The sequence below is a fragment of the Carlito syrichta genome, unplaced genomic scaffold (assembly GCF_000164805.1).
Source record: "Carlito syrichta isolate Samal-C Ts95f unplaced genomic scaffold, Tarsius_syrichta-2.0.1 Scaffold304521, whole genome shotgun sequence".
Lineage (NCBI taxonomy): Eukaryota > Metazoa > Chordata > Mammalia > Primates > Tarsiidae > Carlito > Carlito syrichta.
In genome coordinates, this window is record NW_007248617.1 from 688,768 (window position 1) to 701,678 (window position 12,911).

Consider the following 12,911-nt stretch of genomic DNA (forward strand, 5'->3'; position numbering starts at 1 on the left):
GTGGTAGCATGGATGCTAGTCAGCCTGAGACAGGCAGTGTGGGCTGGATCTCAGCTTCCCCAGTTGGTGGCCGAGTGATATGTGATGCTGGGCGCGTCACTTAACGTCTCTGAGCCTCAGTCTGGTCATCTGTTAAATGGGAGTGCCCATTCCTACCAGCTGAGGATTACGCAGAATTTCTATGAAGTGCATTACTCCCACTTCATGGCCAGCCCTCAACCCCATGCCAGTGAGTTCTGTCACCCACGAGGAGTGACTGGCTCCTGAATCTTCAGGGCTGGGCTTCAGATGGTAAGGCTAGGTTTTCTCCAAGAGAATTTGAATGAAAAACAAAACCCATCAGAAAATGAAAATGCTAAATTTGGAAAATGTCTGTGCCTTTTCTCCCTGTGTAAGGAGAAGTGGGGTGTTTTCTAAATCAAGGTAACAATTGGCTGCTTAGACCTTTCTCTGCTCTGATGATTGGTGGAGGAAATGGCGGGGGGTTGAGAGACACAGTGGAGGGTGGGAGACATTGCAGTGGGTTTGGGGACGTGGCTTACTGTCCCTGTGCTGAGCAGTAGCTGCGTGGTTGCCATGGAAGTGACGAGGAGAGAAGGGGGAGGGTCTTGCTGAAGCATCACCTCTTCTTGCTCTGGGGTTTTAGGGTTAGGGTGATAACCAGACTGTTGTCCCTGGAAGAACAACTAAGTCTGCCTCGGCTGTCCAACTCGGTCATTGATTCCATTGAGGAAGGAGCATCTTGGCCAATTCCACAATCAAGGGTGAAAAATGCAGGGTTTTTTTAAATGGCCAGGCATGAAAGCTTGTTCCTGGAATCCCAGCACTTTGGGAGGCCAAGGTGGGAGGATTGTTTGAGTCCAGGAGTTTGAGACCTTTCTGGACAAAGTAATGAGATTCCATCTCTACCAAAAAATCAATTAAAAAAAAATTAGACTGGTGTGGTGGGGAATGCCTGCAGCTACTTGGGAGACTGAAGCGGCGGCGGAGGGGGGATTGCTTGAGCCTAGGAGCTCGAGGCTGCAATGAGCAACAATTATGCCACTGCATTCCAGTCTGGGTGACAGAGTAGAGACCTTGTCTCAAAAAAGAAAAAGCTGTTTGTGTGTCTCCCCTGCCCCCTACACCCCGTTGAAGCTGCCCTGGTGTTCTCCAGCATTGGGGAGGCCAGTACAGCCTGGGCTCAGCTGGTTAGGGCCATACTGAGCAGCCCCAGGGACTCTGGACTGATGTGAGGTCCCCAGAGGGATCTGGCCTGTTGATGGCCAAACTCTTACACCTGTGCCAGTCTCACAGAGGTCTCTGGCAGGCACCCGAGCTCCACTTTCAGCCTCAGGGTGAGCTGGCAGGGGTGGTGGAGAGCACCGGGCCTTTATGCTGGTCTGGGCTTCACTCCCAGCTCCGCCTGGTGCCTGCCATGCCCGGCGAGTCCTCTGGGCACTGCTCTTGGGTCTGTACGGGGAGACTCACGTTTGTGTGGACTGTGGAGCCTAGCGGGGTTAGTTGGGGACTGGGTGAGACCTGTAGGAAAGCGTTGCACAGGTCTGTGTCACACAATGCGTGCCGGGCCTAGCAAGCATTAGCAATGACCTAGAAACGCTTCGGGTGGTGGTCAGAGCATCCGCAAGGCTCCTAGACACCCTTGACCCGTAGCCTGCTGTCTTCCCAGACTCCTGCCCTCCCCGACTGAGAACCAGGTCCCCTTGCCTGCCCCCACTGGCCGAGCTGGCACACCATGGCCTCCAGCTGACAGGTGGGAAGGGCTCCAGGGCCAGTGGCCTTGGCTTTGTGTGTTCTGGGACTGTCCCCAAGGCCTTCAGTGTGATGTTTACACTTCTTTTTCTACCAGGCTCTCCACAGCCACGGAGATGCCTCTCATGGACACTTGGCTCCTTCCTCTGTTTCAGGGCTCCAAAGTCCTGGCCAAGAAGGAGCTGGCATACGTTCCCATCATTGGCTGGATGTGGTACTTCACCGAGATGGTCTTCTGCACGCGCAAGTGGGAGCAGGATCGCAAGACGGTTGCTACCAGCCTGCAACACCTCCGGGATTATCCCGAGAAATACCTGGTATGCAGGCACCACAGCGGCCATGTCTTCAGGGCTCCTGTGGGACTGGGTGTGACCATGGGACTGGGTGGGACTTCCACTGGGCAATGTGTGGCTGTGAGATTGTGAGACCATAGGACTATGTGTGGCCCTGGGATCCTGTGTGACTTCCACAAGACAACATGTGACCATGGATTGTGTGTGACCATGGGTTGTGTGTGACCTCAGGGTTGTGTGCGACCACAGGACTATGTGTGACCCTGGGATCACCTATGACTTCCACAGGATGACATGTGACCATGGGCCATGTGTGTACATGAGCTGTGTGTAACCTCAGGGTTGTATGTGACGATAGGCTATGTGTGACCCTGGGATCCCATATGATGTCCACAGGAAATGTGACCATGGGCTGTGTGTGACCTCAGGGTTGTATGTGACAACAGGGCTGTGTGTGACCCGGGATCCTGTGTGACTTTCATCACACAGGATCCTCTGTGTGGGATCATGGGATGACATAGAACCATGGAGTTCCACAAGGCTATGTGTAACTCCAGGGCTCTGTGTGACCATGGAACCGGTATGATTTCCATGGGATAACATGTGATTATGGGGTCATGTGTGACTCTGGGGCTGTGTGTGATCATGTATTCCTATGTGACCCTGGGACACTGTGTGATTCATGGGATAACATGTGTCCATGGGATCATGTATGACCACAGGGCTGTTTGACCCAAGGGCTGTGTGTGACCTCCACGGGATGACCGTGGGGCTCTGTATGACCATGGTGCCGGGTGTGACCATGGGATCCTGTGTGACTTCCATGGGATGGCATGTGACATAGGTGTGTGACTCCAGGGCTGTGTGTGACCCCGGAACTGTGTGTGACCACAGGGTCCTGACTTTCAAGGGGATGATATGTGACCATGGGGTTATGCATGACCCCAGGGCTGTGTATGACTCTGGGACTCTGTGTGACTTCCATGGGGTCACATGTCATCCGTGGGGTTATGTGTGACTGTGAGGTTATGTGTGACCCTGGAGCTGTGTGTGACCCTGGGACTCTATGTGATCTGGGATCCTGTGTGACTTCCATGAGACATGTGCACACGGTGTTGTGTGTGACCTTGAAGTTGTGTGTGCCCATGGGGCTGTGTGTTACTATGGGGTCATGTGTGCCCATGGGCTGTGTGACCCTGAGACTCTATGTGACCCTGGGACCGTGTGTGACTTCCGTGGGACGACATGTGACTGCAGGGCCATGTGCACCTGGGGCACCTGTGTGCTTGCCTGTGTGTGACTGCCAGGGTTGTATGTAGACATAGGATCATGTGTGCCTGCGGGGCCATGTGCACCTGTGTGACCCACCTGCATGTGACCACCACCCCTTCCAGTTCCTGATCCACTGTGAGGGCACGCGGTTCACGGAGAAGAAGCACCAGATCAGCATGCAGGTGGCCCAGGCCAAGGGGCTGCCCGGCCTCAAGCATCACCTGCTGCCACGCACCAAGGGCTTCGCTGTCACCGTGAGGAGTTTGAGAAATGTAGGTAAGGAAGATGGCAGTGTCCCCGCGGCCCCTGGTGCAGTCCAGTCCTCAGGGCAGAGCTCATACCCCTCCTGCCTGTTTCCCCTGGCTGACATGTGGCCAATGACTCCGTGTGTTCCTAAATTCAGGCTCTGAGGGGGCTGGGAACCAGGACAAGGGGCATCTGCACCACTGGGTGGCCCTGGCACCAGGCTGTACCCTCCTTCTGGGGTATCCCGGCCAATGCCGCCCCCTGCTGCTTGGTAGTGGTGTCTGGATGGCGTAGGAGTGACCTAGTCGGCCTGGAGGCCCAAGCTGGCCCAGGTGGGTTTGGGGATGTTTATTGCTCACCTGTCAGTATCAGCTGCCTGCAGGTGGTGACCTCTGACCTCTGAGTTTGGACCCTAACTTACCATAAGAGGAAGAACACGGCAGCAGCCTGCCTCTGGCCTCTGTCCTGAGTGTCTGCCTCCTCTCAATCCTGTCTCAGTTTTGAGGCAGCCCCTGCACCCTCCCTGCAGCCACCCTCCTCCCATTGCCCATCCTTGGGCTCTCCCTGCAGCCACCCTCCTCCCACTGCCCATCCGTGGGCACACACAACTCCAAGGTGTGACTCCCCATGGAGTTGGATGGGCCTCGATACAGCTTCAGGCTCTGGGGCAACTCGGCAGCTGGACTGGCCTTACCCACACTCCCTCTAAGGGCATGGCACATGGGGAGAGGCTGACCCCATCCTGAGAGAGTGGTGGGCATGTCTGGGCCACACCTCTGAGTAGGGTTCCGGGCCCCACACCGCCTGCCTCTGAGGCCTTGGCCTTGAGTCTCATCTCCTGTTTCTGAGGCAGAGGGCAGGGCCCCAGCTCCCCCTGGGCCCGTGTCAGGGATTCAGGTGGGACAATGGGCAAGACCCCAGCCCACCTGGCCTCCTATCAGGACCTCTGAGGCCCAGGGCTGGCCAGTCTGTGCCTTTAACAAGTCTCCAAGGGGCCATCGCTCCCTCTTGGCCCCTGGCTTGCCTTTTGCTCCCACCCCTGCAGACCCAGACTCTGACATCAGCCCTGCTCCTGCCTGGGGCTTCAGGAGCAAGTCCCACCTCCCCTCCATGCCCAGGCCCTGCCTTTAGCCCTGCCCTTAGCGGTGTGACTAGCTTCTTCTCACCCATATTCCTTCCCTAACTGGCTGGAAGCTGTGAATTCCACACAGACAGTGTCGCCTGAGTCCCCTCAAGACCCTGGCACCCAGCGCCCACTTGCCTCTGTCCTCTGAGGGAGGGGGAGAAGGCAGATTCTGGAGCTCAGGCATGCAGAACTGGGGGCCCATCAGGCAGGGCAACCTCAGCTCCTCCTCTGCCCAGCTCCTGGAGGGTTGACAGCCCGGGGTGGGGATGTGGTTGGGGGGAGTGCTGGTGGTCTACACACCTCTTTCCCTCTGGCTTCAACCCAAGAGCCAGAAGCTGCCTGGTCCCTGTGGCCCCTGCCTCCATGCCTGACCCCCAGAACCAGGGCCAGGGATGCCCTGTTGCCTGTCCTCTTTTCCACCTCCTGGACATAGAATGCTGTACTCGGCAGTGGCCAGTAGAGTCAAGCCAGCGTGGGCTCCCATCAGGAGACCTTGCGCTGAATGGTGTGCCCTCCACTGACCAGCTGTGTGACCCTGGGCAAGTGACCTCACCTCTCTGATCCTAAATTTACATCTAGTTCTAGTTAGCCAATAACGAATAGGTTAGGGTTGCAAGGACGATTAAACGAGATGTGTGAGCAGCCCCATATCCCTCTGGCACTTGATCAACAGTAATCAAATCTTGGCTGCTGCCACCAAGAGCCAGCTCTGCTTCCCCTCAGGGGTGTCCAGCTTCTGGTCTGCCTTTCTCCAGCCTGATCCACCCCCTTTGGGGCAGGCTAGTGAGATGCGAGACTCTCTGCCTGAGTTTTGCCTCTGCTGCTCTTGGGGAAATTAACAATGTTCCTGCGAGTGATAAAAGGGAACTCAGGTCAGGGCAGGTGCGACATGCCAAGCACTGTGTGGGATGTCCTCCCAAGACCAGTGAGGAAGACTGCTTTTCCTTTTTGCTTTCAGTTCACAGATAAGGACACCGGGGCCCAGAGACGTTGAGGAGCTTATCCAAAGGGGTTGAGCCAGTGCGAGTTGGGCTTCACACCCAGGTGCCTGGCTGGCAGGGGGTTGACTGGGGTCCCCGGTGGGGGTGGTCAGGAGCCATTGCCACTCTTTCTGACGACCTTTGCCATTAGGCCCCCACTCTCCTATCCAAGATACTTCCCTCGGCATTTTGGAAAATAAGAATTGTGCAAACCACAGGTTTCTAGGCTGTTCTCTGGGGAACCTGTAGAGGCTCTCCTCATCTTGGTAACCAGCCTAAGCCTCTCCTGTTGTCTGCACGGGTCCCCATGGGAGAGCAGGTCAGAGGAAAGGAAGTTTGAAAGCCACTGAGCTACTCAAGGTCTATGGTCCCTTTTTACTGTGATGCCGCAGCCATAGCCTGCACAGCCTCAATGGCAGTCACCATGGGCACACACCTGTGTGTGTGTGTTTATAAAATGCCTAGAAAATGCAATCAACATCGAGGGTGTTTTCCAACAGCTTTCACCAGGCAGCTCTTCCTGGGGAGGGAAGGGAGGCCAGGCCGTCTTTCAACCCCAAGGAGGGGAGAGTGGCCTTGGGCATGCTGGGCGCTGTCACCAGGCTCTCCTGCAGGCTAGAAGGAGGAACACCCCCCACCCCTGCAAAGGCAGTGGCCCTGCAGACCCTGCAGCTCAGGCAGCCAGTAGAAGAAAACCGAAGGCAATTTTCTGATTTTTGAATCTTGGTTCCTTGCATTCCCAGCCAGAGTGTCTTTTTCTCCTTCCTGTCACTCTTCCACTCATTTCATTTCATTTTTTTGTAGAGACAGGGTCTTGCTCTGTCACCCAGGCTGGAATGCATGAGATCATGATGGCTTACTGCAACCTCCAACTCCTGGGCTCAATCAATCCTCCCACCTCAGTCTCCCAGTTAGCTGGGACTACAGGTGTGTGCCACCACACCTGGATAAGTTTTTAAGTGTATTAATTTTTTTTTTTTTTTTTTTTTTTTAGAAATGAGGTCTTGCTGTGTTGTCCAGGCTAGTCGCAAACTCCTGGCCTCAAACAATCCTTCTGTCTCAGCCTCCCAAAGTGCTGGAATTATAGAAATGAACCACCAAGCCCAGCCCTCTCATTCTTTTTATTAATACTTATTGCACATAAATCTCTCAGTGAGCATGACCAATGTGCTGGTCCTGTGGTAAATGCTTGACTGCTGTTATCTCGGCAACCATGGGACAGGGGCACTGTGACTTTTCTCCAGGGAAGACCTAGGCCCAAAGGGGCTGAACAGCCCATTTTGGAGAAGATTCCACTGCTGGGAAAAGGTGGCTGGCAGGTGCTAGGATTTGCCCCAGCTCAACTCCAGGACTCCTATTCTTTCTGTTATCCACTGCTACTGTAGGATGCTTCAGTAGGTGGCCATGTTTCTACTGTGCATTTCTCAGCTCACCCATCCTTCCATCCAGGAGGCATTTACTGAGCACGGGCCAGGTGCCAAGCTGCAACAGTGGATTTTGACATCATTTCCCACTCGCTGCCAGGCGAACTCACTTTTGGGTAGACCAGAGATGTGTGGTTTCTCAGTCATGTCTCAGTTGATGACAATTCAATAAGTCATGGGGTTTCCAGCCAATGTCTTACCCTGAGGTAATTTTGTAGCTACCTTGGTTTTCTAGGGGAAAACACGCTCTTAGAAGGGTTATGCTGCTGTGATGTAGGCACATCCTTAGATAACACGCTTTGGATTGGTTTATGTCACCTTCCATATTTGTCTGAATTTTGGGATTTGTTGACTGCAACAAGCTGTGTCCATTAGAAAGCTGCAAATCGTGCTTGTAGTCAGTCTTCATCCAACACTGCAGCATTGACTTCAAACTGGCCTGATCTCAGCAAGTACTCCGATTTCTATTCCTAAGCTATAGTGGGATTTGTGTGTGTGTGTGTGACAAAAGATGAAACATGTTCACGGTAGAACATCTGGACAAAATTTTTAAAAAATTCAAAGAAGAAAACTGTAATAACCACACCATTTCTAGATAACCAATTAGGATTTGATGATTGTCTCCAATGTGTGTATCTACAATACAGAATTGGGTTCACACGCTATATACTGCTTTGTATTTGTTTTATTTTTTATAGTTTCAGCTGTATATGACTGTACACTCAATTTCAGAAACAATGAAAACCCAACACTGCTGGGAGTCCTCAATGGAAAGAAATACCATGCAGATATGTACGTGAGGTGAGTGGACCCGCTACCTTTTCCAAAAGGAGAGTGCCAATGTCAGGGTCAATCACAATGACCTAGGGATCTTCCTCCAGGATATCTGGGGAACACGTTCTTGTTTGCCGGCAGTTTAACACTGGACATTGAGTTTATATTACAAACTCAAGAGACATGTCCTTGTGAATATGAATGTTGTGAACCATCTGGGGAAGCCTCCTTCCCTCCCAGCTACTCCTTGATCTTCTCTTAGCTTCTCTTGATCACAGAGCTCAGGTTGGATAAATGGATAACCACATTGTAGAATCATTTTGATTATAAAAGATTGAAGAGATGATCTTACAGGCCCTTTTCTTGGATGATGGGTCTGCTAGGTAGAAATACACAGATATGTATTTACCTAAGGAGGTTTAGACACAAATGAAAAACATTTTTGAAGTGTCTCATTTATGTGTTATATTCTGGACTACTATTTTAATTTGAGTCAGGATCTCACTGTGTTGCCCAGACTGGAGCGCAGTGGCAAGATCAGAGCTTACCACAGCCTTGACCTTTTGGCCTTATGTGATCCTTCTGCCTCATCCTCCCAGCTCTGACAGGCATACACCACCATGCACAACTAATTTTTTTATTTTTATTTTGTAAAGGCAAGGTCTTGCTATGTTTCCCAGGCTGGTTTTGAACTCCTGGGTTCAAGCAATCCTCCCACCTTGGCCTCCAAAGTGCTGGGATTATAGGGGTGAGCCATAATGCCAGGCCTATTAGTGATTTTATTGAAAACACTAGCAGAGGTATTAGATAAAATCAGTTCTCTTTGCCTGTGTACTGACTTCTAGAATGGGCCTAACACCTCCAGAATGTCACCAAGATTGAAGGAAAACAGGACTGGAAAAAGCTGCAGAGGGTAAAACACGATGCTGACATGTGCGTCACATCAGTGATCCACGCATTAACACCCAGTGTAACATGGGCTAAGGATGGTGTTGGTGTCCTGCACTGTAGGTCATCTTCCCTGAAAGTGAGCCAAGAGACTCTGAAATGTCCCCTGATGGAGAACTTGTCGGGTAGTGCAGAACCTTCTGGTAAACACCTTATAGATGCCAAATTACAGTGTAATACAAGGAAAATCCAGAGGCCCATTGTTCCCATCAGGTCATACAAAATGTTTGCATTCTCCTGGGGTGATGCTTTTGTGGAATGGCAGCCAGAGATTGACAGCTTCCTACCTGGTAACAACTGGCTCCCCATACAAATAGGAAATTGGCACCTTCACTATCGCTGTTTTCTTGTCTCACGGTATGGGCAACAGTTGGCCTCATTGGCCTCGTGACTCAGCTCTGCGGCATGTGAGGGCAAGAATCTCAACCCCTTCTGAAGGAGACCTTGTCTCAGGAATAGAGTGAGTTTTTATTCCAAGTTCTTTGACTCCTGGCGGGACGAAGCTCCACTCAGATCCGGCCGGGCTCAGGTTGTTTGGGGGAAACCCCATGCCATGTGCAAGATCATTTTACCTCTTAGGCAACTGCAGCTCTCCAAGGGAAACCAGGGCGTGCACGACTAAAAATGAGCCTGGCACATTCGGCCACCAGAGTCAGATAACTCATGGTATCAGGGGAGGAGCATCATTTATGCGATTCAACAAGCATCTTTTCTTGGAGTACCCATTACAAACGACTGAGGTGTTTTCTGTACCGACGCTACCTCAGTACAAGATGCTAACGCATCAAGGGCAATAATGTCAAGTCATTGAAAGAGCAAAATGGCTAAGTTCCCACTATCCAAAGAAAGAAATGCCATGCAGGCTTTAGGGATCTGGTTTCTAAACCAGAGTAGATCAGAACGAGCAAAGAAGTGCAGGATTCGTGGACATACAGAGTGTGGGAACAGAAAAGGGAGAGAATGTGTCCTGAGGAGCTTCCAGGGAAAGTTCTAGCACTACCTTGAAAGGGAAGCTATTCTCCTAATGGCAGAGGCCACTGTAACCTGCTGCAAGACGAGGCCCCACAGTTGACTCTTCACAGACTAGAGTGTGATGGAGAAGCTCTAAAGATGTATCTTCTTACTTAGATATTCCTGGGCTGCAGTAGGGAGTGGAATAACCCCCAGAAAATCATGCCAGGTATGGACTTGGACATGGAAAAATCAGGTGTAAAGGAACATTCCTCAAAATCGCAAGAGCCAGCAGCCTGAGGACAAACGGAAGCAGAGATGCGACCGGAAGTATGGCAGAGTGACTCTCCTGTGTTCAGAGTGGGCTGCTTGCCGATGGATGAGACTTAAGCCCACGCCAGCCCCAGCCCCTAGAGCCAGCCCTGAGTCTGAGCTCCCGCTGGTGCTGAGTGACTCATGGCCTCTGCCCCAGCCATGGAGCCTGGGGAAGATACTTGACTCCTCCCGCCCTGGGAGAACTTGTGTGCCCACCATTCACATCCCTGATTGTTAAAATCCTTGCAGAAAGTCTGCCTCAAAGGCTGCTCAAGAGGCCAGAGCAATCATGGAAGATGCTTTGCCATTACTAGTAAGTTGTTACCTGGCTGAGAAGAAATGACTGGCTTATGGTCTTCTATATATCAATTATGTGTTTCATGGGGAAACTGAGGCAGCATTGCTCTCTCTGGGAGAACATCAGGGCTTAGGAGTCTTTCCGTGAGGTGGGAGAGAAGATGGAATGAGGCGGGTGACCCCTTTTCTGACAGTGTCTCTGAGTCATTGAACTGAGCCTTGATCATTCCTTCATGGGTCATGACGGCATTTTGGCCTGTGCTTCCCCAATGTGGGGGTGGAATGTCCCCTCTTCCTATCCCTTGAACCACTTTCTTATCCTCCACGTCACTTAGGCTGCCTAGGTAAAAGCCAGGCCATGGCCAGCACTGTTGTTTGAGTGTGTGCGCTGCTTATCTGGGGGACTGCCTCCCGCTAGTTGCTGTCTGTCTCTGCAGGCGGATCCCCCTGGAAGACATTCCCGAGGATGATGACAGGTGCTCCGCCTGGCTCCACAAGCTCTACCAGGAGAAGGTCAGTGCCTGGGCACCAGGGCCCCTCTGCATCACTGCTGCAGGTGTGCTGGGATGGAGGGTGCTAGCAAGCCTTTGTCCATGATGTGAGGCCCCACTGAACCAGGTATCAGTGGTCCTAGAGCTGACGTTCTACTTGGCAGGAGGGAAAGGAACGTAGGAAAATATTTTCAAAAGGGGCTTCCCAAAACATAATGGAACTACTGTACAGGGGTTTTGGACCAAGAAAGAGTCGTGGCCCCAGCAGCTCTTGCTTCTAGCTTCTTGCAAAATGTTCTTGTGGGGTGGATGTTCTCCTTAGCAGAGGTCTTGATGGTTTCTGGATCAACACTGGCTGCCTGTCTGTCTGATCTCAAAATGTCTCCAGCACGAACAGGATGAAGCTCGCAGGGGTCCCTGGCCACAGTGCCCCCTGCCCCACTCCTGTCTGTGGTTCAGCTCCCCCGGCCCACCAGGGGCTCCCTACTTGCCCTGTCCTTACTCTGAGCAGGGCCTTTGCTTTCAAAGATTATTAGTGCTTTAACTACTTGATCTTATGGAAGGCTCAAAGTTTAGCTTCACTTGGTGAGGAGGGCGTTTTTACAGTCAGGTCTCACTGACTGGCAAAAAATTATTTCTGCTTCATCGTAACATATTGAATTCTTTGCTCAGAATCAAATCTATTCCAGGATTCTAATTTCCTTTCCCCCAAATCCAATAAATCAGGCTAGCTACTGACACTTGCTCTTTTCCTCTTCAGTCCTTAAAGGAAGAGAATCACCTAGAACTTCCCGGACGTCCACTATAGTTGAACGGGAGTTCTAACCCTAGCCTTGAGAAAGTGTTAGGATTCAGTCCACAAGACTTCCAAATCCAAATTTCAATCCAAAAGACGTGCCCTCAGGCTCAGTAGAGAAGCTTATAAGTATGCTCAGTGTTGGGAAACCAGATCCTGACACTGTCTTTTGGGCCTTTAAGCCATTCCTGTCCACAGCAGGCTACTGGAGCCTCTTTTCTAAACGGGCACAGCCATAGCTCTTTGTTCTCCTCTTACAAATGCACAAATAGCAAATGGCAAATGCAAGCTAGTTTACCTTGTCACCAGACATGGAACCCTGCCAATTCCCAGGCCCCAGCCTCGGTGACTCTGACTCAGTAGGTCTGATGTGGAACCTAGAAATGTGTGCTTCTAGCAAGTTGCTTTTAAAAGATGGTGATGGCTCCAATGCATGTGGTCTGAGGCATGAAGCTATTTTTTTTTTTGAGTCCGGGTCTCACTCTGCTGCCCAGGCTGCAGGACAGCGGCACCATTACATCTCATAGCAGCCTTGACTTTCTGGGATCAGGTGAGCCTTCTGTCTCAACCTCTTGAGTAGCTGGGACTACAGGCTCATGCCACCACACCTGACTAATTTTTGTAAATTATTTTTTGCAGCAATGAGGCCCCGTTGTGTTGCCCAGGCTGGTCTTAAACTCCTGGGCTCAAGCGATTCTCCCACCTCAGCCTCCCAAAATGCTGGGATTACAGACGTGAGCCCCTGTGCCTGGCCTCTGAAGTTTTTTTACTTTTCTTAAATCTTTTATCAATATTTTATTAAAGTCTTTTTCTCTGAAGTTTTTAACAACAAAATTCTAAGTTACCCAGTTTCTGTGCTGACAAAACACAATCTGAAGTGCATTCTTCCCTTCTGGTTTTATTCATGAGGCTGTATATTCTTTGTGCTGTTTTCTGGTTTAATCATTGAGGCAGCATTAAAAAATGCCACCTTTAGCAAAAATAAAACCATGCTAAGAAAAGACTTAAGAAATGAGTCCTTTCAGAGTCACACAGACAAATCCACAGACCCCCCCTCAACCCATCAAAGATTTTTCTTGATGGGCTTTTTTTTTCCCCCTGTGTTCAGGCAGAATTGTGGTCATTATGCAAATCAGGCTAAGAGGAGCCTCATGTTCAAGTCTCTCAGGGTGTTTTTCTCTGAACTGTGTTTCCCTTTAAATGGCAGTGTTCAACCTAGTAGCTTTCTCCAAATGATCATCTAGTC

At 51.2% G+C, this 12,911-nt stretch overlaps 1 protein-coding gene across 1 annotated transcript in view; it reads left to right on the forward strand.

Moving 5' to 3' along the window:
- The window catches only part of AGPAT4 (1-acylglycerol-3-phosphate O-acyltransferase 4), a 136,430-nt gene that overhangs the window by 114,361 nt on the left and 9,158 nt on the right, over positions 1-12,911 (forward strand). The window contains exons 4-7 of the mRNA XM_008060123.1: positions 1,908-2,069; positions 3,440-3,593; positions 7,792-7,894; positions 10,816-10,891. Coding sequence (XP_008058314.1) covers positions 1,908-2,069; positions 3,440-3,593; positions 7,792-7,894; positions 10,816-10,891 — 495 coding nt within the window. The remainder of the gene's footprint in view (positions 1-1,907; positions 2,070-3,439; positions 3,594-7,791; positions 7,895-10,815; positions 10,892-12,911) is intronic.